We start from the raw sequence: 26,911 nt of genomic DNA, 5'->3' as shown, positions 1-26,911 counted from the left end.
CTTTCCTTCCTGGGTTACATAAACCTGAAGTCTCCCCAGCTGCCCCTTCAGTTGATACCAGCAACACCTACATGATCCCACAGAGAACTCTTCCCAGTTTTTTATCGGGTGATCCCCTTCTCCTTTTTTCCTTCTCCTCCTCCTCCTCCTCCTCCTCCTTTGGTCAAGCATCCCAAGTCACCTAGTGGGTACCTCAGACTGATCCATCTTTTTGCCGACTCTTTGGCTGATTGTCCCTACTTTTACGAACATTGGCTAGCTAATCACTACTATTACTACTACAGAGGTTTGTTGAAAGGACTCAATGAAGGTCGGCTTCTGTCTGATCTATGAATGTATGAAAGGAATATGTCTTCATATTGATAGCAAGGTTGCTGCATAGACTCAAACTCTTCAGAACATTTCTATGTTGAAAGCTGCCTTTTATAAACCACGAAATTGAGGTCCAAATGCCTCCAGCTAACAAGCAGATCCCATCCTCAAAGCCTATTCAGATGATAAAATATGAGGGAGATATATTATAGTATACTCTGTATTATAAAATGTATACTAGAATATATAATAGTATATATACAATATATTCTACACTATGTGATAAATTGTATATTAAAGACAGATGATTTTCTATGCCATTACTCACTGGTTTTACTTTAGAATGTCTAAAGAACATAAAATGGTAATAGTTTGGTTTAAAAGAAGTTCCACAATCACTTTTATCTTCTCTTAAAAACAGTTTTTTACTTTTTTTTTTAAGATTTATTTTAATGCTTTATTATAGAGTGAGATAGAGAGGAAGGTATGGGAGGACATGTAGCAAATGACCACGTGCAGGACTCGAACCCGCGTCGCTGGGTTTAGGACTGAGCCTATATGGTACGCACTCTGCCCGGTGAGCCCCCTCTTAAAACAGTTTACTGGCATAAAGTTTAAAATTGATCACATGCGGTTGCAGATTATTGCCTGAAAGGGATCCAAGGTGCATCTCTGTGAACACATCTCATCTGATCTCGACCTGAGTGTCTCAGGCCCCGTCCACACTGAATTTTTTGGTGAAACCGCATAAGTCTTGTGCTTTTGGGCCGACTGTCCAGAAGGATCCGGCGGATCCGGTGCCCGAAAACACACTTTTCTGAAAGCAGGTCCCAGGGTGGTTTCAAATAAAAACGGACCTCTGCGGCTTCCTGTTAGGATTCGTGTGGACGCCTGAAACGCAAATGATGACGTCATCGCCCCCCCACCAGCTTGGAGACGTTAGTTTTATTTATTTTTTTGTATTATTTGTATAGCTTTAAATACAGCCCCTTGGTAAATTGAATTACTAACTGAGCATTAAAAAGAATTTCTGCCCAATTTAAAAGGTTTAATCTCCTCCTCGATTGAATGTTTGTATACAGCGCGCAAGCTGGATGCGTGCAGGCTGGATGCGCTCCAGTTTTTTTTGTGGAGAACCAGCGCCTTGAATATGTACTACAGCATTTCTCCAGCTCGATGCGTTTTTGCAATGAGTCCGTCTTTACGGAGATATTCCTGAAACGCATCAAAGAAAAACAGAGGGGAAAAGATAGTATTCACCCGTGTGGACAGGGCCTTAGTTTGTTGTTTATTGATTTTGATTATTTCGCCCTGTGGTGTAATGTCTATAAAAGGATGAACGATATAATTTCTTACCCTCATCGATGTTAAAGAGCCTATATTTTACCACCAGCTGTGATGTTTATTAGCCGTTCCAAGCCATGTCAAAATGAACCCATTAGTGACATCACAAGTAGGAGTGTCTACCCAGATGTTTGATGGGTAAATATACTTACCAGCCTGTGGACTGGTCCAACTGGTAGGGCTGATCTACACAACCTACAACTGGGTGGAAACTCGCACTTGTGATGTCACTAATGGGTAGATTATGATATTGCTTGTAATGACTCAACGTGATACCTGGAGGTCAACAAGGGGTATAGTGAGAGGTGGTGAGGGTGGAACCAACTCACCAGAGAGCATGAGTCTTAACACCACCACGGCACCACCACCGCAGTGTTTATTCCCTGCACTGTTGAGCCTCTAAACCGAAGCCTGGCTGCGTTAACAACCAAGACGCCTCTGAAAAACAACCTTGGTGAAAACAAATATCTCTTTCTCCATGTTTCACTGTCCTGTGCTCTGTATTCTCCATCATTCTCCCTCGCTGCGGCTATCGCCCTTGTTCCCCCCCTCTCTCCATCTCTCTCTCAAACTCTCTCTCTCTAACTCCCTCAGCTGCTCTCCCTCACACTATCTCCCCCAGTGTTCTATCTATCTGCTTATTGCTTTCTCTCTCTCTTACACGCTCTCTCTCTCCCCTCTCCCTCCCCCTGCAGCCTAGTGTCTGAGTGGCGTGCCCGTGTGGTGTTGGGTGGTGATTGGAATGGTTGCGAAGGAAGATGGGGGGGGGGGGAGGAGCCATCGCTATCACCTGACACCCAGACCCGCGGGGGAGAGGAGCAGCAGGATAATGGACTCCTGGGGAAATGGACGTATTTCTAAAGGAGTAAGAAGAAGATGAGTTTTCTCCCTTGACTTCTGCTCCTCCTCCAGTCTCTCCTCTCACTCTTTATCTCCCTCCTCAATCCCCTCCATCCCCCCCCCTTGCGCGCTCTCGCTCTCTCTCTCTCTCTCTCTCTCTCTCTCTCTCTCTCTCTCTCTCTCTCTCTCTCTCTCTCTCTCTCTCTCTCTCTCTCTCTCTCTCTCTCTCTCTCTCTCTCTCTCTCTCTCTCTCTCTCTCTCTCTCTCTCTCTCTCTCTCTCTCTCTCTCTCTCTCTCTCTCTCTCTCTCTCTCTCTCTCTCTCTCTGGTGACTCTCGGCCCAGCGGTTCAATTTCCACATTCAAATGTAGCCATTTAATTAGTGTGAAGAGCTGCTCCGCTATCAGAGACGACGACGGCCTGGTCTGACACTCCTATCTCGGAAGTCGAAAGGAATAAGAAAGAAAAAGAAAAAAGCAGTTAATCTTTTATACAGACTTGCAATAATATAGATATTTTTGTACTTTTACGTTGCATATCAATTCCATGTTTTTCTTTTGAAGACATTACAGCAAAGTCAACAGTCAGGAAGGGCAGGTAAACGGGACGATTAAGGCGAACAGAAATAGGCTGTGGTTAACCATGTTATAGTCTGTATTGTACGTTAGTAAAAATGCACTTCAGTTCTACAGTTTAACAGCTTTATGAAAAAAGAAAAGAAAAAGTGCATTAACTTCTGATACATGTATATAGTCATCTTATCATAGAACTTGAAATACAGTTAAATTAATAGTTTTATATAAAATATACATTTTCCATCGCCCTGTGCTTGCCGGTCGACTGTGGGCCATGACTTCGACTGGTTCAACGCATCAACGCCAGCGCGCTCCAAAACATTGTTCATGGAGACGTTCCCATCGTGCCGGTGTCGCAACATACAGCTTGCTGTTGCAACATAAGTTATATCCCTCTCCCCTGCCCTGTTGTGACCCCCTTTGTGCTGCCATCCTGGGGATTCACTGTGATTGGTCCTAGTTTCATTCGGGCGTGTCGAGTCATTAAACGGGAGCTTTTGTCATGTTTCAAACTCAGGGTGTCTGTTTGAACACCAGCAGGATGTGTAGACCAGTCAATATGAGAGCCAGGACAGGCGCACTCCGTCCTGCATGGGTGCTGGTACCGCTGCTCTCCGGGCCATGGTCCTCGCTGTCTGGTTGGGGGACACCCCGCAGGGTGCCGTCCACGTCTGGAGCCACTGAGGAGGGAGCACGTAGTAGGTGTTAGAGCTTAAGAGGGACATCTTAAATACAGGGATAGACCGTCCATCGAGTGTGTGCAAAACCAAACCTAACACACATACACACACAGACACAAAGACACGTAATGGGCAGACTAATGCGTGTCCCATAGAAGTGATTTCGAAAAACACAATTCAAAGCTTTGAAATAAGTCTAGAGAACAAACAGAAAATGAACCTTCAAGTTCTTATTTCCAGCTAAAGTTTTGCTGAAGTAATTTCTGAAAGTATGCCAGTTGCTGAACACCTTTTACCTGAATCAATGAAAGTTAGTTAGTTATCCTATTATTCTCCCCCCCTGAAATTACAGTTATCCTGTTCCACAGACTTCTCCTTCATCAGATGGAAAATTAAAATTGCTGTTGAATACATTTTTATGATTGATAATTGAGCACTTATAACTCCGACCAGAGCTTTATATGGAATTTGTTATTACTATCAAATTGATACAATTACCTTATTCCTGAAAGGAACATTTTGGGACTGTTCAACCTTGATCCTTTATTCCAAGTTTTAAGTGACTAATGTGGACAGACCAAAAAAATAGAAAAGAATGCGCTTTAGTCACTTATACCCAAAATGATGTGAAAATAGGGTTCAGGTTGTAAAACAACAAAGTAATCCTTTAACAACTGATTGATAGTTTTCAATATAATACAATCAATAGGATAGAATAGGATATCATTATTATCATTATTATTATTTGAATCAACATTCATTGTTTAGTTTTATAAAATGCAACATCACACATAAACAAAACAACATGAATGTATTTGACTTATAGGCAAGATTTTCATCATAGATTTGTAGCTTTTAACCTGGCTTGCACTGATGTCTTCCTTATACATCGGGTATGTGACTGTGGCCTGAAGTTAGTTGTATATTGATCACTGCACGAGAGGTCCAAACACAGCCATTTGGAGAGAGCACACTATCTCGCTACAGGGTACCCTCAGAGCAGGGCTCTCTCTCTCTCTCTCTCTCACACTCACACTCACACACACACACACACTCACACACACACACACACACACACACACACACACACACACACACACACACACACACGTACACACGTACACACACACACACGTACACACACACACACAAATCAATTCACCTCACATAACTTCTAGGGCCCTCCAGCCGTCCAACACTAAAACGAGTCTCCTGGCAACTTGTTAATGGAGAAGCACTTTAAATGTAGCGCCGGCTTCTTAAGTACAGTAATAATGTCACACCGGCGTGCCATTAAAATTAATTACGCAAAGAAAATGGATTCCTCTAAAGTTAGAGGGACTCATCTAATATTTTAGAGCTAACTAATAGCAAACCACTCAATTCCTCGGTACCTTAGGGTCACACCAGATTAAAAGTTATACTACTCTAAGAACCAGAGAATACATTGTGTTAAATCGTGGAAAAAAATCCAAAATCCATCCATCAATAAATTACCAGAAAGATATATCCACATACATCAAATTAATGCTGCATTTCACAAAATGTTCATCAAATTGAACTAGAGTGCAGAACATGATATGTTAAATCTGTAAAATCTATCACCAGAAAACCATCAAGGAAGGAATACATATGTGTTTATTCATATATCCTGAAGTTACTTCATTGTGCAGAATTTATATCAGACAAAAAATAATTCTGATTGTTGCTTAAAAAATAAGTTTTACTGCCATGTTATGGATGTTTCAGTTCTTGGTGAATACCTAGTCCGACCCAATGCGTTGCCTTCAACGGTCTCGCTCCCTCTCATCCGTTTGCCAACAGCTTTGTGTAAGCAGCCAGCCTTCGGTCCATTGAGCTTACCATTCCGCCATTCAACCAATCTGCCCAATCACAGCTCAGGCTGCAACCAATTGTCCTGCCCAAATTGCTTGCACCTTCCTCGATACGCTCTTGTAAAAAAAAAAACATTGCCCACTATTGGACACTTTGGCATGAGCTGAGAGCATTAGCTCTTTGGCAGGACAGTGTAACAAAAAATTAAAAAATGAAGCAAGTAGAAGCTGTCTTTAAGCCACTTTACTTAATCCCAGAGCACTTACAAAACTTGCTCGGTAAACTCAGATTCATGGGTGAAGTTGATATTTGTGTTGCCTTTTCATTTGGTTAGGGTTCATACTGGACAGAATTTAATAACGCTTCCTAGTTACAATAATAATGGAGCAACATCAACTTTTTGCAGTCCTAGGTTATTTAAATTCCCTTCGGTGTTATTGCATATTAAAATAACCCCATATCCACCATTCGGTCACTGAATAATTAGCCTGGGTTTTTGTGAGTTACCACAAGCAATTGCCTTATATAGTTGTCCAAACAAATGTCGATGAGTGCTTTCTCCTGAATACACCATGTCTGGCTGCGACACTTTTGAAAGTTCACGTATACCTGACGGAATAGTGTTATTTCCAGTTTCCAGCATAAGTGTACGTTCAAACCATAATGTAAAGTATTTGTCTCCCTGTACTCAGTGGGATGACATTAACATCTTCAGCAAACCAATCCAGGAGCGCACCTGGAAGAAGACCATGGTCTCCGTTTTCAATTCGACTGGAGTTTGCTTGTTCGGTCCACACCAGTTTGAATGAGCATTCACATCATCACCCCAAACTAACAGTATTATGGAGGAAAAAGCTTCTGCACTGGTTGAAAAGTACCTATTACAAAAAAATATTGCAAAAAATTACGTCACAACACCTCCCTGTTTGTCAACACATATCTGATGAATGACAATGCCTTACATCCTTGACGTGGCTTTTATTCTGTAGATATGTAGATATTCACCTACACTGGCACATTAACCTATGAGCATTATTATTTAATGTCATGGCACATAGGGCAGTCCCTGGAAAGAGAGATCCCTGCTGTTCTGCTTCTTCCTCTCCCCACTCCTCTTACTTTGACTTCTCCTTCTGCTCTGGGAGCAACATAGGGTTGCCAGGTGTCATTTCACAAACAAACAGCACAGAGACAAAGCGCCCCAGAACATCTTAACAAACATCTTTACACAATTCGTTTCTGGTTGGGGGGTCTGGCACACACACAGAGAGACATAGAGAGACAGAGAGAGAGAGAGAGAGAGAGAGAGACAGAGAGACAGAGAGACAGAGAGAGCGAGAGAGCGAGAGAGAGAGAGAGAGAGAGAGAGAGAGGGAGGTATTCAATACGATTCACACAGAGTTGCAACAATGATGATCTATAACTTGCTAACTGCACCAGGAAGAGACATCTAGGAGCAGGACAAGGAGGTGGTGAGGTGGAGGTGATTTAGAAGGAGGTAAAAGAGGGGGAGATAGAAGGTAAATGGTGAGGGGGAGATGGTGGAGGAAGAAGAGAAGATGGAAGAATTAGGTGGAGGAGGAGGAGATGGGCGAACGGCACACCTGATTCATTAATTTGCTGTACTCACATGTTATTTATTCTAGATGTGTTCAGTGGTCTTACTGCATGACATCTAACAATATTAAGAGGAAAACAGTTATTGGAAAAAAAAATCCTCATACCGGCATTTATCATTTATATTGACTATTATTATTATTCTGCATTCTACTATTACTATCTAAATTCCTTCCAATATTGTAATTGAGAGAATGTGTTTGGATCCAAATGCTTGCTTTATTTTTTTGGTGAAAAGCAATTGGGTTCTGTGAGAGCCACATCACTAGGAGAGGCCAGAAGAGGCAGAAGAAGAGTAGAAGATCAGGAAGCGCATACAGAGGAGGAGGAGCAGCAGGAGGAGGAAGAGGAGCTGCTGAAGCTGGAAGAACTATAGGAGGTGTCTGAGATCTCAATAGGGGAACCAGGATGGAGCTGTTGGATATCTAGTCCTCCACCAGAAGATTTTAATAAACGCTCCGCTTTGAAGCAAGCAGAGCCATTTAGAAGCGTGTCATAAACTTCATTCAGACGAAAGTCCATCCGTTTGCACCGTTTGTTCTGTGGTTAATTAATAAATGCTTTTAATGCACCATGCATCACTCTTTTCTTTCGTTTCCTGGCATTGGTAATTATATAAAATAAAAAATGTTTTTTGCTGCTAAGCACATTACTAAATTATTATATTCAATATAAAACTAAATGAAAAAAAAGTCTGTATTTTCTCTTTGTGAATATCAGATTGAAGCTAGTAAAAAGCATATTATAAACATAAAGAAAAGTGTTATACAAAGGTGTTTTACCCACTTAAACCATTATTCATAATTTCTTATTAAAGGTTGCTTTAGTATGTTTTAAAGGGCTCATTTGGTGGTATTGTATGCTAATTCTGAAGCTTTATCATAAAATTAAAAAAATACACACCAACAGAAGGTAAAAATGTAAATTTGACAAATGTTTATGCTGCTTTTCTCAGGGTGTTCTTTACCATGAATAAGAATTGTTAAGCAGCCTTAATCCATGTAGTCTTTTGTCTGTTTTCATTAATTCTCCTCACAAGAAGCTGAATTGGAACACGTATAGTATTCTACAAGCTGGGTGGAGACACAGAGATGCAGTCATACTGCCTTTGTTCCAGAGCCTTTTACATTTGCTTTGCTGCACATACACGTTTTCATACATTCTACACGTCAAAGACATTTCCAACCAAGCAAGACGGGGGCAGGGTAACCAGCAGTTGAGGATAACTCCTCAATCTGAGTCAATTCTGCAGTCACTTGTTCACCCTCAGTCATTTGTTTTCTCATTCTTCACTTCCTTTCATATCAATCAAGGGTATTACTTAATGGATAACATGCACACACACACACGCACGCACGCACACACAATCACCATCTACTTTTCAATCCAATGTTGTACATGTCAATACAATATCAACAGTACATCAGTGCATTTATCATCCTCATCATTGCCTGCCATACAGTTTTTCGCCCTCTCTAGAGATAGCAATCTAGCGCTAGAATTCTTGAACACACTGTTGAGTTGTATGCTGCCATCATTTAAGCAATATCACACGAGAGGGAGTGCTGTTGTACTGAATATCAGCACGGCTATGATTCGGTCGTAGGTACGAGGCCGTAGGCCGAGTGCCGAAGATGATCACAGCCGTCCTGATATTCAGATACTATAGATCTCAATCTACTGTGACTTTTCTCACTACCACTACCCCAATATAAATAGGTAAAAAAATAAATAAACTAACCCTGTAATTCTGGCTTTTCAATGGCCAATTGTTGTTGTTGAACTAGTTGCTTCTTTTTTTTTCTTCAATTTGGATTGTATGCTGTAATAGTCCTAAATCTTCATTTGTAAGTAATTTTGGGTTAAAAGCATCTGCAAAATGACAAAATCTAAAATGTTAATGCCATTCCCTCCTTCCTCCTTCCATTGGATTTGGTAAGCCTGCATGCCTATAACAACCATGGACCTATAAAGAAAAGGACAGAGGATTAAAACATGGCGCTCATTCATTCCTATGAAAACTGCTCAATGGCGCAAGGCAACATCAAGGAGAGACTTGCTTCCGCATCATGGGAGCCCAACCACGCCCAAGGGCATGACGTTCCGGATGTAGCAATATTCTCGTTCTCTAGCATTGTTAGCATTGTAGCATCATAAGCAAGAGGTCTGAGCGAGCACAGCAGCATTGTTTACCGACCATGGAAGTATAAGTTACTAACCCCCCAGTGATTCTCTATATGTGATCTTTAAATTACACTCCTCCTGCCATTTAGGCAACAATTATTTAATAATTGTTGTTATTTATATTATTATTTTAGATTAGTTTGTCCCTTTTTGTTCTGATAAGGAAAAAAACGTGTATTTCCAGAAATCATACTTACCACTCGTTTATTAATATCTTTTTCTGTTTCTGGAACGGGAATCAAATGACCAAATATATACACATAAAGGTGAACCGCAATGATCGCAAGCAGAGGAACGTGTGTTATTAAGTGCACAGATGAACCAGTCTACAAATCCCTCTCCGAATTTAAGTGATAAAAAGTCACCACAGTGCCTAAAAACCATCAACATCATTCATGTTAAGTAAAGAGAAAAACCTCGGACATGAGAAGTTAACGGAGCCGTGCACTGAGCCCTCTCGGATTACGGGCTGAAACAAGTTTTGTTTTGCTACGACTCCTTTCAGCTCCCCACCCCTCCTTCTCCTGCAGAAATTAATACGGCTCCTAAAACGTTTGAGGTGGCGTTTTGAAAAGAGAAAACTTACATTTTATTAAAACATGGTATAAAGATAATTATGAGCATTTGATTGATATCCAGACATGTTTTGCGGAGACACATTCCTGTTTCCCACTTGTATTGGAGTGAACGGGGATATCTACTTCTGGGCCCCATGGATCAAAGGACTCGTCCACAGCCCGCTTAAAAAGCTGCAATACCAGGCATGGCCGCTGAGCACTGGTGGATTGCGGAAGTATGCAATGCTCCTGGGGGCCTGATAACAACAGGTTGGTCAGCCCTTGCTAGCTTCCTTTGAACAATAGCGAAGGCTTGTGTTTGCTACACCCCCTTAACCAATATTATCCGGGAGGAGCTGAGAATCGAGGCAGGGACTTTTCCCTAAGTTGTACCCTGCAGGATGATGTTTTCAACCAGCTCAACTACATGGCAGTGAGCTAGGAACTCCCTCCCAGTAAGGACATTGCCGACAATGAGGACATGATTCCCATGGTTCAGCATTGTTCCCCCATGTGGCCCATAGACAGCTACAAACCAACGGTCAGTATCTCAGCGCAAGCTAATTAGCCCAGTGAACACATTTTAAGCTGGAATGGCTTGGAATGAATATAATAAGGTGGAACTAAACACAACATAATCTACACAATGCCAATTACAACCAGCCAGGAGTTTAGCTCTAGTTGTAGTGCTTGAATGCTTCTGAAGACATGAGGGTCAAGATCGTAGATTTTATGATGTATGACACACATCTTAGGCCAGCATTGTAATATGGCAACAACAGCTTGCCATTTCATGGGTTGATGAAACCTGAGACATTATGCCAACCATCTTCTATTTCATTCTAATCACAGAAGTCAGCTGGCAGGAAATCTATAATATCAGTGTGATTGACCCAGTTCATTAGCTGCCACTTGAATTGAGATATTAGAGACATGTTGCAACATTTTCCTCACCCTCACACAATTATTCACAGTGAGTTTTTCATAGCTGCACGATCAACTAAGGAGGTAAATACCTTGCTAGGCTTCATCTTTACTGAGTTTTATTTCCCAAATAACATGAGTCATAGGATGGTTCAAGCCAGTAGATTGAAGGACTCAAAGTCCTGTGTCTTTATCTTCGAGTCCAGCTGTCTGTGACAACAAATCTGAAAATCCAGGATAGGACTTCCACAGCGGTAAACAACTCAGAGTTGAATTCATTTCATAAATGTCTCCGATGTACACTGCCTTTCAATGAACCTAAACTATCTTCTCTCTCTATTGTCTATGCATCATTCACATACTCTTGTGTGTGACAATGGGTCACACAAAACCAGCAGTACCAAGAATGATATGAAAGCGTTGGCCTTGTTCAACCATTCTCCTGCTTATGTGTCTGAAATACTATGATGATGATGCACTACGCTGGTTCATTCCTAGCCTCGTGTTAAACAACGAGCCAAGCTCTAGCACACGCAATGATTCATTTGAGCTTGATGAAAGTGTATAGGAGAGTAACTTGTTCAATACCAGACCTACAGAAGATGCAGATTTTGGCCGCAATCCTAACCTCTTGGGAGGCCACACAAGTGCTGCCCATGAACCAACTGCAGTTGTAGTGCCGATGCCTCTGTTATGGGCACAAGTGTTATCTTCCATGTTTTGGACATGGTTGTCAAAAACGAGGGTGAAGCAGATTGCACAGGAGTCTCATGTTGCAGTTGCTGGAGGGGGTGGAGGGGGAGGATGTTTTCACAACCATGGATTATTCAGACCCCTCTCCATAGGGGGCACTTCCTCAGAGAGAGCCGGAGGTTACCACCCAGGGCTTCCGGGGGAGGCGAGAACCCTACGCAAAACTCAGACATTTTGTGGTGGACTTCATTATTAATTCTAGCCGCAGGAGAGTAAGAAAAAGGTTGTGTTTTTACCACTAAAGGGTCTAGATTGGGACTTCAAATGAATGTAGATGGATTACTAACACTTAAAAACATACAGTGCCAACCGAGATTTGAACTCAGGAGTAGATATTTTTGGATATTTTATTTTGGTGGACCCCAGGAGCCAGACATCTTTCTTGGAATTCAAGAAACTTTGCTCAGGAACTCAGGGATCTGCAGAAGGGGTTTGTTTTGGGGGGATAGGAGATTGATTCTGATAGTGGACACTGAGAACCTTGACACTCTAGTGAGCTCTTTCATAAATTACACAACAGCGCACATTTGTACCTAGGTTGTGTTTCGTGCATCACAGAGTAAGTCCGCATGTTGACCTATTCTTTATTTGGATGACACAAACATGTCCTGGGAGCTGCCTCAGGAGGTGACACATCATCATGAAGGTGAATGGGCTTTTGAAGATATTGGATTACACTTGGTTTCACAATTACCTTCAGAAACACTCAGTCTGAAAGGACGCCAAGGTCTCTAGTGATTACGACAATGAGAAGTACAAAGAAAGTGCAGTTTCTTGTCCACTACCGTCTTTGTCTCCACCAAAAACACCTCCATCCCTGTACAATCTCATGCTGCTTCTCTCTGGCATATACATTTCTGTCAGCCACCCAAACGGTCTGGCAGCAACGCAACGTGTCCTTTGCACAGACGGTGCTCAGAGGGTTTGTGTGTCATTGTGTAGAAATCTGTGGTCACTCTGGTCAGTGTAAAACCGAAATGCCACAAGCCAACCCTGCTTGTGAAATCTCAGGTTTTTGTCTCATGAAAACATTGCAAAATGACGGTTAGGAAAGACAGCTGTCCTCTCCGTCTAATACTGTCCACAACAGCACAATATATTTTTTTAATAAGTAATTAAGAAAGTTTGATTATTCACCTTTCCTAAACAGGTGACACAGTGTGCTTTAAAACAGTCATAAAATAAGATAATAAAGACACAGATACATAAAAATACAAGGCAGAACCAATACAGTGCATACAAAATAGTATTTTAAGCGAAATAACCAGAAGTGGAAAAAACATGACTGCCGGGCCTTTCCTCACCTTAAATGTCATTCCAAGAGAACAACTGGCTGCTGAACTCCTATTGACTATTGATATCTCCAGCAGACAAAACATGGAAATCATCTGCAGACATCTTTATGATATCTCATATCGCTGACCGCACAGACGACATGTACAGCTTGTGTATAGACATACAATTTTTTGGAGGCTACACCTAAATAAGGCTACACCTAAATAAGGGTGAAGACTACACCCTAAAGAAGGGTGGAGACTAGACTACAGGGATGTGGAGAATACACCCTACAGGAGGGTAGGGACTACTCCCTACAGGGGGTGACGGCTACACCCGATAGGAGGGTGGACACTACAGGAGGGTGGAGACTACACCCTACAGGGACGTGGAGACTACAGCCTACAGGGCATTACACGAGAATAAGAAGCTGCATGCGCACACACAGACAAAAAGATTCTCTCCCTCTCTCCTCTCCCTCCTCTCTCCCTCACCCTCTCTGGTTCTCGCCCTCTTTCTCTCTCTGTCTAACACACACACACTTCCTCGCTTTCAGGGACACAAATACACACAGACACACACACACACACACACCACACACACATATAAACAAACAGATAATTTCACTCTCTCTCTTGCACACGGACACACATTCACTCTTGATCACACCCACAGACCTCACATTCACACACATAGGATAATAATAAGACTGCCTCTTCTATTTGATCATAATCATGGCTCTAGCTGTTGTGAAAATGCTGCAGGTTCTGGAGAAAGTGAGTTTAGATCTACTGAGAATTGGCTCTATGGCAAATTCTCAGTATTTTCTCCCATGCTCTGTGTAATAAAGTATAAACAATCTGGAGATGTTGTCGGGTGGCACCATAAGGAGGTAACCAATCACTGGCCTGTTTTCCAAATAGGCATACATATAATATATATAAATACAGTGGCAGTGGCACAGGAGGCGGTGGTTTGATCCCTGGCTCCCCCTTGCTAAGTATTGAGGGGTCCCTGAGCAAGCTGTCTATCCCTCATCCTAAATACTCTCGACAAGCTGCCTGTTGCCTTGGACAGTTTACCCCGCACTCGGTGTATGAATGTGTGTATGTCCGACGACATGGGCTCTGGGCGAATAATGAAAACATTTATGTTTTCTACGCCACCCAAACATCTATGCTATTTTCCCTTTGCCTCAATGGAAAAAAAATAGAATTACAATGGGGTACGTAATAATGTGATGGCGGATGTTATGGACATGGGTCTGCCGTGGTGAAACTAAAATGTTCGGAAGATGGAATACTAAAAGTGCATCTTAGCTTCTTACCGTGTTGTTTCAAAATAACAAATCAAATTTCCAAAGGTCAATTTCAATGATAGGATTCAATATATATACTGTAATACATAATTATCACAGGAATGGATGAGTGTTTCAACCGCCAAAAGATAGAGGTTCTGCATAAACATGATAGTCAGTTCAGTTTACATGTTGGATAAAAGTATAGGCAAAAGAAAATCAAAGGGAACCACCAGAAGAAAAACACCTCCCTTTCTTTATCTTCTCCCTAACTCCTCACTCCATAAGTCTCCCTTTCTCCATCCTCCTACCCCTTTTACATACCTAATTGTTGCTCCTTCTGCACTCATCTCCTTTCCTTTCTCCCCTACCTCCCTCTTATCCCTCATCCACCCTAGCATTTTTTTCTCTCTATCTACCGTCTATCTCTCCCTTTATCTCTCCATCTCTATAATACTCAATACTACAGTACTCTCTCCCTCTCGCAGAGCGACTTGCTTCCAACCTTGTTTATTTCGTCCATTCTCCCTCTCTCCCTCTCTCCCTCTCTCTCTCTCTCTCGCTCTCTCTCGCTCTCTCTCGCTCTCTCTCTGTCTGTCTCTCTCTATTTATCCCAGCAGATGGGCACACATCATGTGTTTCCAGCTGCCTATGAGCAGTACTTACACATGTACCGCACCAGAACCCAGCAGCAGACTGAAAACCAGTACACCGTTTTTCAGCTTGCACCATGTGTGTGGATATATTAATACAGTCACAGTGAACAAAGGCAATTCAATTCCTTCTTTTCCAATTTTATCTTCCGCATACATATTTAAATGCATAATTCACTGAAGCACCAGCACACAATCTCTGCAATTCCATCTTTGGATGCCCAGAGGTGTTTTGATTTATAGTCGTCTAGCTCCTTCAGCCCCCCTCCCCCCCATTCCTTCCCCCAACCCTTCCTCCCCCATCCTCCTCCGTCTCCTGCTCTAAACTGAACTGTCGTTCATATTGGCCATTAGATTGATGGCTCTTACACATTTTTCACGCTTTTTTATTGTCAAACCTTGTCCAAAATCTATTTCTCTATTTCAGATCCACTCAAGCTTGTGAAGAAGCCAGGGGCACAGAATAGGCTATCAAATAGTTTTTGCTTTTTTCCCCTTGTCCTTGTTATTGTCACTGAAAACACTGGGATGTATCGACAAGTACTACTTGTTTACAATAGGAACATCGATTCAGTCTGATTTTATGAGTATTTAATCTTAAACTTTTCAACACAAAATACAAGTATGTGCTCTTAGTGATAAAAAAAAGAATCAACCCAATCACACTGCAGAGATATGCGGGAGTTGTCGTGCTGTGAGAGTGTTTAGCAATAATAATGAACAACGGCCTGGGTCGAACCTCGAAATAGGCTTTGAGCCAGAAGCGAGACAGCCTGACACAGATTCGGGCATATTTGGGCCAGAAAAGCAACTTTCTTGTCTGTTCCCTACGCTTAAATCATCTCATTCTGTGTATGTGGGCTAAGAGGAAGTGTTGGATAAAAAGATTTGGCGGTTATTTGACCATGGCCATTAAGGATCTCAATCAATTTATTAAATCGTTTGTAGGGTCATTTAATAAACTACTCTTTGTATGACAATGTTTCCTCTCTTCAGTGAAACGCTGTTAAAATGGTGCCCTGACGCTGCTCTAATATGATGTAGACGTTCAGGGTCATGATGAAGGTCTGTGAGGATTTAACCACGAGGGACACTCTTTAAATGCAGTGTTTTTCTGTAAAGTGCTGGAGTTGTCTTAGTGGAGTTTGCACGTGGAGAGCAGAGGACAAAGAAGGACGTTGAGGAGGACAAAGGACAGGACAATAGCGACCATGGCTGATCCGAAGGAGCCACAGCTGGCGCGGCCCGCACCACAGAGGACAAAGGCAGGTCTGGGAAAATGGGTTCCTGTAGCCCCCAAATGAGTCGACGAAAAACAACGTTCGCCAAGGTTAGACAGAGAAGTGTTGGCCAAGTTCGCTTGTAAAGTCTCCAAGTGATTTACCCTGCTAGTACAACAACAACAAAAACTCCCTCTTCACTGTTTGGAGTTCAGGACATTGAGGCGATGCCCCAAAGACTCTGAACATTTATCTCTCAACTGCACTTCTATGTGCAAACAAGAACACTCTAGATCTCCCCATCTTGAAACCATTAAACCCATGTTAGAGTAATGAGAGGTAATTCCACTAAAAATACATTGCTATCAGTGTGTGCTCACAGGCTTTTTTAATTATTCAAACAAAGAGACAGAAAAGGAATAAGTTAGTGATCTAAATCCAGTGTATTACAACATGAATGCTGTAAACATATTACATGTCATGGGCTCAAGCTCTTAATGAAATAATGAAACGTCTTTCTCGGGCATCAAAGGTGGATGTGTTTTAACTACTAATTGGCATCAACAGCTCAGCAGCATGTACTAAACGTACATCTCTTTGCTCATTGAATTTGCATAATGCATTAAGGTTTTCAGTTTGCCTTCGCCTCTCCTATTAACCTTCCATTAACCTCCTGATTAACACTGGAGCAAGCCGTTGTTTTTCTCTGGAACGCTGCAGCCTGAGGCGGGGCCCAAACTCATCTGAACATCGGTGGGAATGCTCACGGGTGATTAGGCTGTGGATAGCTCAGCCCTTTTCCAGAAAACAGCCTCTTCATGTCTCGCAGGGAGGACAAGAATTCAGAGAAACAAGTATGCAACGTTGATACTGCGCTTATTCTCGCTAGACACAGAGAAGAATGGGCTGGGATTCAGGATTCAGAATTAGCGTGGCTGACCTCCGCTCATGTTGGCTATCAACAAAACATTACAATTCTTTTCATTATTTGATCATGGGCAATGTTATAAATATTTATTACATGGGTCTTCTCAATGCTGTCGAACGCTCCGTTCACTTGCATGGGCCCTTCACAACTTCCGGCGGTGAATTATATTTGATAATTCACCGTTGCTAAGTATAATTGACCGCTTTCAAGGAAAACAGAGGATTTTTTGTCTCTAATGACGTCTTTGGTATCACTCCGCAAGTAGTCCGGTAACTTGTCTTCGGTTGCTAAGCGACTTCAACGTCTTTGGCGGACTATTTCTCTGCTGATCAACACTACGAATGCTGGTAACAAATAAATTGTAAAAAGTTATTTTTTAGTTTTGGCTAGTAGCCGTGTAATAAGCGGGACAAGGTATAGAACGTTGGCAGTCATTATCGAAAATAAGCCCCTTCAGGGCAAAGCAATACACCTCCGCTGCGCGTTGGTGTCCTGTTCGCCCTGTCAGGGCTTATTTTCCCGATAATGACCGGCGTTCTATACATTATCCCCTACATAATTTGGTATTCATTTTTACTATTTGTCTTCATGTCAATGGCAAACTATTTTAGAATTTTATTAGAATATATTTGTGTATAGGCCTACCATCGATGACTCTTAAGTATATATTTAACACATTATCATGCTTCAAAAGCCTCACAAGCAAGTGTTGAGAAGCCAAGCAGCAGCTTTGAAATAAGCTCAATAACAGCTGCATTCCTTCTCGGGCAGAAAACTCAACTCAACTTATTGTTTGACTTTTTTCAGTTGATGCATTTTTAAAGTGGCCCAGGGTGTGCTGGGCGCCAAGACGCAGGCGGTATTAAATAAACATACGGCCAGTGTGTGCTTTGACAAGTGCAGCAAAATGAAAGAGTTGAAAGGGTAGGGGACCGACAGGAGCCCTTCCCGCCCCCCTGGGTCATGGAGTCGTGGAATGATCCATCGGCCCTTTAACAGCAACATGCTTTATCCAATCGCCATGCAAGGCACAGCTGTGGGAAGTCAAAACAATACTATGAGGACAATCCTCCCAAAGCCCGGCTTAGCGGCGGCGTGAAGTGTTCTTATATGGGGCTGGAGCTCCACTCAAACATGACTTCACACTAGGATTCAGGGCTCCACCGCAAAAAGGGGAATTTGAAAGAATACTTGGGGATTATTTTAACAGTTGTAATTGCTTGATTTTATCTTTCTTTTGAAAGCCGTAGAAAGGATGTTTGGATGTTAAATTGATGAATGGATGGATAAATTGATGGGTCGATAGATGGTATGTGGTGGGAAGAATGGATAGATAAATGCACAGATGGATGCTATATGGAGGTATGAATGGATGGAATATGGAGGGATGAATTGATGGATAAATGTACAGGTGGATGGTTTATGGAGGGATGAATGAATGGATGGATGAGTGGATAAATGAATGAATTATTCTCATTCAGTGAGAAACACTTGATCTATTCTCTTCCAGGGTCGGCACTACCCTTCAGCAATTATGTTATATTAAATCTTAAACTAAACCTATTCTGAGAGTTCACATTGATCCTGAAGAAACATTCAACAATTCAATACCTTTAGGGCTCAGATTTCCTGGAACAATTACCAGCGATACAATCATTTCAAAGGTTTCTTTGTCTTAATTAATTGTTAGTGGGTTTCGCAGGCTTCGGTTGAGTCTCTGAACATGCCGTCTGTACGGCTGCTTCCGGGCATTAGTGAGCATGCTGTTTTAGACCAGCATTTCTTAAAGGTCAGGACCCAAAGTGTTTGAAAAAACTAAAGCTGGAAAGATCATGGGACCACGAGAACTGTTATGAGCCTAAAAGCAGTAAAAGCAGATGACCCTGCGAGATTCACTGTCCTCTTAATGAACAGCCTTTGTTATTCAGATTATATTTCAAATATTCACAAATTCTATCTAGATCAGACTCATAACCAGATATACTAAAAGTGGAAACCAATTCACATCAAAAGGCAGAGTTAATCTATGTTAAAATGTTTTAAAAATATGGCTTTGTGAATGTGTGCTAGAATGTGTGTGTGTGTGTGTGTGTGTGTGTGTGTGTGTGTGTGTGTGTGTGTGTGTGTGTGTGTGTGTGTGTGTGTGTGTGTGTGTGTGTGTGTGTGTGTGTGTGTGTGTATGCGTGTGTGTGTGTGTGTGCATGTGTGTGTGTGTGTGGGCAGAACCCCATCTGCGCCTAAGTGTTCTCACAGCAGTGTTTTGGGTTAGGCAGGCTCTCCCTGTGGTTTACACACTCTGTCATCCATTAAGTAGCTCCCCATCAGGGAGGAGGGATCTTTGCTCCTCTCTTGGGGCTTAAGAGGATCCCCCAGGCTCCAGACTCTAAGTCCTGGTCACTACCCTTGAACAACCCCACCCCACCCAGCCTGCAGGTACGGCCGGCTAAAAGGGGTTTTATCTGTCAGTCTGCAGGGCTTAACGCTAAATATTCTGTTGAAGTGTAGCTCAAGTGTAGGAGTGGCTTCACATTTTAGAGAGCAGGATAAAGACCAGGCATTAATTGACTGATCTCAAAGGTAATCAATTCTCACGTATAAAGAAATGGCATGCAAAAAACAATAAATATGAATTGCCTTGTGAAGCGAGTTAGTGTGGGAGTCTCGTACCTTACAACATCAGAAGATACTTTGTCATCAAACAGCGAAGCATACTGAAAGACAAAATCCTGTCATGCCAAATAACACCAATAGCTGTTAAATTGTCTGCATAAACTGTGCATAGATCAAGCAAACTCATGCACATCTAATCAGCTTTTTGCAGTGATGGCGTACTGCATATAGATTTATTCATGAAAAGAACATTTGCTATTGGTGAAGGTTTGTTGAACCATGCTAAAACATTGCACTGTAATCCTTTACCACTGGGCATATTTTAATAGGAAACATATCTGTTCCCATGGTTACTGAGAGGACTGCGGCGGAAACACTTCTGCTCGGGTTAGGATGCTCGGACCAAACAGCAGGGGTATTAAGGCTGGCACAGCAAGGGTACAAAGTAACACAGATTGGGCCTGAATCAAAAACTTTGTACAACACTGTGTAGAATTTAGAAATTTAGAATTAACTAATCACATATTGCAATCGACATTCAGTCCACATTATGGGACAATAAAAAAAATTGTACAGTAAGCTTTTTGCTGTAATGAGGCATTACGGTATATCCGGGTATTTAGAAATTATACACAGTATGTTGCAAGAGAGTGATGACGTTCGGTTATATTCATGAGATGGTGATGTTTGACTAGGTACCAACCACGTCTCTACAAGGGGATGCTGAGATAGAGGCAAACATAACTTCAAGCCTTGGTAAATCATTGCCTTGTAATACTTTACTCAACCCCCATGGGGTTAGTTCAAATACATGCCAGGACAGCGATATAACACAGCCTAACAACAAAAAGGAAAAGCGATTTCACAGAATAAGCCAGGCTGTTCATCCATTTGTTTTTAATTGTATATAATTATCTCATAGGTTGGTATCTTTAATAATGATGTTGTTTTGACTTACGCTGCAATGTTTTGTTGAATTATTTTAATGACAGAATGCAATAGGTAGGTTATATGCATTGTGGAGGGCCAAGATGCCCAAGATCCTCCACAATAAGAAGGAGAAGAGGGTATCCGAACCACGGACAACACCGTTCCCTCAAAGAGACAAACTGGGAGAAGTTGAGACCATCAGTATTATCCAGTTCAACTGCTGCAACTGATTGGCAATAGAGAACACCTGCCAGCCATTAGGCTACAAGCCAGTTAGCCATGTACAAGACAGAATGAACATATCCCCCGTGAAGAAATCAGAAGAAGAGAGACATCCTCTAGTCATCTATCCAGCCTCCAGTTTACCCCTGAAGACCTCACAGGAAACCTTCCATGAAGATTTTAAGATGGATTTACACCCTTCAATTTACCACCGTTTTGAATAAAACCCTGTTACTTTTCCCTCACAACCTGTCTGTCCTCCCCCAGGATTTGTATTTGCTGTCCTCCTTGCATTTACAAAGCTCTGTATCAGAAACTTTGACCTTACATTATTGTCTTCAGCAGAAGAATACTGAATATTACACACTTTCCTTTACACTTGACTGAGGTCCAATGGCAGCCCCTCACTTAGAAAACATTTAGATGCATTTCATGTTACATATTATAATTTTGAATTCAATGTACCAGAGCTTGATCTAAACAAAGCAGTTGAAGGTCAAGGTTGGGCAACAGAGTAATTGCTTCTTAAGTTTGGCCATATCTGCAGGTCCATATGTGTCTCTACTCTCATGTGTTCCCCGCAATTACTTCTTAATCATAAATCATTAATTCTCCATAGACCAAAACTCCTGCATTGCCAACCTCAGCAGGGCCGGAGGTATGGCTACAACAAAGATATTAAAGGTTTAAATAAGCATTCCAGTTGACAGTATTGCGATAAGAACATAGGCTTATCAAAATATGAAGATAGACCTTAGAAAGGCTACATTCATAAATAGGCAGTTTGATTTGACTAGACTACACTAGGCTATGAATGTGATTTGATATTGAAAGACATGTGTTTGCAGCCGTTATAATCCGTTTTATAATAGCCATTATAGCCCAATAAAACGATAAGAACATTACCGTTTCTTGATAATGATGGTTTACAAAGCTTGGGCCTCACTTACAACTCTGAAACACTCATTTTTTATTAAAAACTAGACCAACCAAAATTGGCTAGCTGGTTTAGGTTATAACATCTAAATTCTAAAGAAATATTCTGTGAACAGCCATTACGAATATAGTGAAATTCAAGCGACAGAATTGATTTCCTGCAAATTAAATATATTTAAGGATTTCTATTCCAAGGAATAACGTAAATAGAATCAGTGTTACTATAATAAAAGACAATTCTTGAATAGAAACCCAAAATAAGTATTCAAGAGAATGAAATTAATTCAAGCCAATGAAATAAATAAAATGTATAACTTGCAACTAATTATTTGTGTAATCGTTGAAATAATTTTTAAATTTTTGATAATATGTCCTTTTGTTTTCAGTTCCTTCCGCTTCCTTCCTACTGACTTGGATGCACCCAATGACCAACGTTGTTCAGCACAGAAAGTGTGAGTTTCGGTTTTGGTGACGTCACACAGTCTTCTTCTCTTAATTTTTATGGATAATTATTGACTGATGATTCTGATTATTTCAGAATTATATTAGTACTTTTTTGTTCATCTTAGAATGTTATTCTGACTAGTAAATTTGTCAAACTCATCTTGTTGCATTCAAAATAATCTGCTCTGTTTTTAAACTGTTCTAGTATTATATTGTTCTCTTTTAATAAACTTGTGTGATTCTGATGAGCATGGTTTACTTTGTGTATTGTGCCACACAACAAAAATATTTGAAAAAGCTTTAAAATGATTTTGTTGTTAAGATTCTTGCCCTGGAAATCCTGGTTTGGTTTGGCCAACGATAACACCTCCTTTCCTCAGGCAATTTTTGCACTATTCTCCCTGATTTGTAATATATTTTGGCAATCTGAAGTACTGCAAATGCTTTTCCTGGTTCAACCGATAGGTTAGCCGAAAAAAACGGCAATATTTGAGCAACAATAACAAGGAATAGTTACTAGTTCAGTTATGTTGTTAACGTTCAGTATCTCAGAAATAGTCCACCTCCGGATTGATGACAGGCTGTGTCTTTAATTGCCTCCTCCATTTTGTTAGAGACGGCTACAGTCAATCCAGTAACCCACTGAATCATTAATGTAGTCATAAAAATATTGCCACATATAACTTTATATTGAGATGACTTCTTCTAACTACAAAAGCAGTTTATTAGCCATACGATTTTATTCAAGTGCAGCCTGCCACCTCCATATGCACATCATCTCCGTTCAGCCCACTGATGTGTCGGTATCTGCTGTGGCAACAAGCATCATCGGGTCCTACAGCAAGAATCTATGGAAGTAGGGCGCTTATTTCCTATCTATTCATAATCCTATGGCCCATAAGTATGGAAGTAAATCTGTCTCATCAGATTGTGAAAATAAAAAGCCATTGAATTTTAAGTTTTAACTCTTTAGAATTTCAACAAATCATTTTCACCTTTATTTTTCAATGTTAAAAAATTCAATATCAAATATACAACGCTAAAAAATTTAACTTAAAAATGTTCAACATGCCAAAGTCCACAGTGAATCTCGCAGGGTCATCTGCTTTTACGTAGGCTCATAACAGTTCTCGTGGTCCCATGATCTTTCCGGCTTTAGTTTTTTCAAACACTTTGGGTCCTGACCTTTAAGAAATGCTGGTCCAAAATTCGTATGAAATGAAATTCAGTGTTAACATTCGGGGACCCAAGGTAGAGCAATCGATCCTAGATGCTAGATCGCGGTCAAGCAAGGAGAGCGGGAATAAGAGCGTCCCTCGCTGGTTCTTTCTTTCTTGATATAAACGTTAATTCTACACACACATACAGCATTTTACACATAGCCTATAATAGGGAATGCTCAAAGATAAATCAACGTCATTAAACACTGACTTTAGCTTTTTATGGGGAGAGAAGCAACGGTGGTGGACCTTACTAAACGCCCTATCCATTGTATCGGCCTGTAAAATGCTAATCAAATCAATTGTATTTATTGAGCACATTTAATAACAAGGCGAGGGGGGGAGGGATCTTATGTTTTATTTATGTTTTTGTTATAATGCACACTGATTTTAGTTTTTTTACTGCAGTATGAAATAAACGGTGAACTAATGCCTGTATGTGGAGTGTGTGTGTGATTGCAGTGACTTGGCTGGATTTGAATGCAGTGTAAGGTGTAATAGTAGTGGATTAATGAGCCCAATATATTAGGGCACCAATTTGTCGCTGCTGGGGCGATCTGAAGCCCGCTCCCCACTGTGGAACGGGAACGCAGAGCCGACAGTATTGCGCACTGAGTGGCAACTGAAGCGGCAGCAGCCTGTAGTTCCAGTGGAAGCACGGCGTGCCTCGGGAAGAAGTGCCCGACAGCAACCTGCTTTTAATTGTTCATCCTCATATATGTATCATGCCACTCGGTGCGGAATACTGTTGGCTCTGCGAGCTCGTTGCGCTCTCGTTATGCCACCACAGAGGCACATCAACCGTTTTCGTTACGTGGCTCCAGCCACTTAGCGTGCGCCCAGTGTCACAAAACGAATACCCCCAATCCGAGTGATCGATGACTATACAAACGTTACGTTTTAAGCTTGTGCATGTTTCCTCACGTGAATGACTTCGAGCCCGTCTACGCTTCAAATGCGTGCATGTTGCAGAAAATGTGCAACAGCGCCCCCTTGGGTTACACTTTCCGGTAGGTCGCAGAATTCAGTGTATTTCATACATTGAATTTTGCCGCTGACTTTGGCATGTTGAATTTGGGGAAGTTGAAAATATTTAAGTAAAATTTTTTAGCGTTGAATATTTCATATAGAATTTTATAACATTGAAAAATAAAGGTATAAATGATTTGATGAAAGTGTAAAGAGTTAAACTCAGAGGCAAAAAATCCAAATACGTTATTTCAGTGCATCAATATTCAGTGCTTAAAATTCAATGGCTTTTTATTTTCAAAATCCGATGAGACAGATTTACCTCCATACATAAGACTTTAAACCCAGCAAGACTCCTTTAAGTAAAGTAATTGCATATTAGGCACACAGCATTGTATGCCAGACAATGGCAACAGCGTTGTGATGATTACCGCGGAGACCATAGGGAAATCCGGAAATTAGGAAGGTAAACAAGACGCTACTGTCAATGCGCGACCAAATAGGAATTTCTGCCTTTTTTTTAGTGAGCCGGATCATTTGGATCAGCTCACCAACAAGAGCCTGCTTTTTTGGCTCCCAAATGGCTCTTCATATTACTACTTTTATAATTCAGCCAAATCTAGCCCATTCTGACTTATTTTTAGTATGTGTAGGCCAATATCACCTAAATTATTCAATACATCCTTTATACTGAAGTATTCAAAAGCAAAAATTATGTTTTCTTACATCAATAAATTGCTGTAGCCGATTGTTTTCATTGCATTTACAAAAAATGTCAAAATGAGAATTCCCAAACCGGCAAGTGTCAGCAACATCTTTGTCATTAAACGTTGTCAAGGTAATATGTGCTTTCGTGAAGTGCTGTCCCAACCCCATATATAGCTATCTGAGCCCATGTGGCCTCACACACTCACTCACTTAGCACCTGAGGTCAATTAAGTCTGTGAGTCCTTAGTCCTCACGGCTCACTTTGGGATTGGGCCATTGACTATTATCCAAAGATGCTCCGCTTTTAATGAGTTTTTCCCCAAATAAATTGCCACATGCCGACATATACCGTATACCCCATTGAAATATCAGAAAGGTATGAAAAATAGATACCGCCCTAGCCGATTGTGAAGTCAAACCCAAATGCACTCTGCCCCTGGATACAATCCTGTCGAAAAGGTTTTATGGGGTTCACCTCAACAATAACAACTTCTCCCAGATGACAGCAGCTAGGTTAGAATGTGACAGGAAGTAGGACTGGGAAAGGTCCGTTGAGAATCTGTCAACACTCGATCCTACACAACGGGCCTTGGCCCTAGTCTGCCGCTCGTCGTCTCATCCAGTATTCATGATTTACCTCCAGCTTTCGCCTCCTCCTTCACATCCTTACACGCAACACAGGAAGCATTCGAAAACAGAGGACAGGACAGATTGAGGGCCGTCGGAAGCAAAGCCATGTCACTACAGGTTCAGTTGATGATGGTTTTATGGGCGTTGGCCAATGAACTGCTGTCAAAGCCTTGTTTCTTTTGGCATTTCACCATCAGCCTGCTCAGTCCTTGCCCACGTCGATGAAGATCTAAGCAAAGAGCTCTTTTTCAATCCTCCAACCTCAATTATTCAACAAAGTATGAACACCTTGGTTGCATTGGGAAACGCAGCATATCCGACAAAAGGTTGTTTTACGCATCAGCAAGGAATTGCATTCATTTTAGATTCCGATCCGGCCTATTTAAACTGGGCTAGAGGTAACCACATGTCAATCATGCCGCACCAGGCTCAATGCTAAGGAGTCACTGTGCTTTAGCAGCTCCTTCTGAAAGAGTCCCAAGCCTCTGCTGGATTTTCAAATCTACAGGGGACTTTATTTTCCTGCCGCATTCATCCTTGTTGCTCAGGCTACTGCTGCATCCTATCAGCCTTCGATGAGCCTAATGCACGTTATCCTGTTAGCACACCACTGACAGACTGTCCTGCTTCTACCTCTCACGCACCCATTTTTAAACATTAACACTCTATGAAGATTGGGTGTATTATTTAGGGGGTTAGGTGTGTGGCTAATTTTTGTCTTGACTAGTCCAAATACATTATTCGTAAAAACAAAAATCACATTATTCAAACTGATTCAGGTAACTGTCGATGGCCACAATATAAACCCATTGCATTTGCTACATGACTCTGATTTCACTAACAAGTCCTTTTATTTAGAGCCTTCATTCGAGAGCTAGCGCGACAAATTCCTGGTGTGACAGCTGGATCACCCCTGCAACCTATGCATCAAAATAAAGCTTAGAACCTGTCGTTTTTAGGTGTAAGCGTTTCATTTGGGGTGTGTGATGATGATCCAAAATGATCCACGTGTGGATTATTGTGTGTTATTATGTGACACCTCAAGCTGTGCTCTGTCGTCCCGCACAGTGCGTGTCCCCCGCAGGGCATGTCCCCCACAAAAAATACACGCCCACCCAAGTGGTGTCATAACCCACGTGGTGTCATCCCCAGGTGGCTGCAGTCCGCCTGTGGGTGTCCACGATGAGTGTTGCCTATTAATGGTTAAATTAATGGTGTGGCCTGTAGGGGGGTCGGTAAGTCCGCCCG

At 41.6% G+C, this 26,911-nt stretch overlaps 1 protein-coding gene across 1 annotated transcript in view; it reads right to left on the bottom strand.

The window, feature by feature from the left end:
* Nucleotides 1-2,848: 2,848 nt before the first annotated feature.
* LOC130404019 (glypican-5-like) overlaps nucleotides 2,849-26,911 on the bottom strand; it is a 125,201-nt gene continuing 101,138 nt past the window's right edge. The window contains exon 9 of the mRNA XM_056608612.1: nucleotides 2,849-3,750. Within this exon, the coding sequence (XP_056464587.1) occupies nucleotides 3,584-3,750 (167 nt within the window). The 3' untranslated portion in view covers nucleotides 2,849-3,583. The remainder of the gene's footprint in view (nucleotides 3,751-26,911) is intronic.

The sequence above is a fragment of the Gadus chalcogrammus genome, chromosome 14, assembly GCF_026213295.1.
Source record: "Gadus chalcogrammus isolate NIFS_2021 chromosome 14, NIFS_Gcha_1.0, whole genome shotgun sequence".
Classification (NCBI taxonomy): Eukaryota; Metazoa; Chordata; class Actinopteri; order Gadiformes; family Gadidae; genus Gadus; species Gadus chalcogrammus.
The sequence above is the reverse complement of the archived record's forward strand: the minus strand, read 5'-3'. Positions and strand labels throughout refer to the sequence as shown.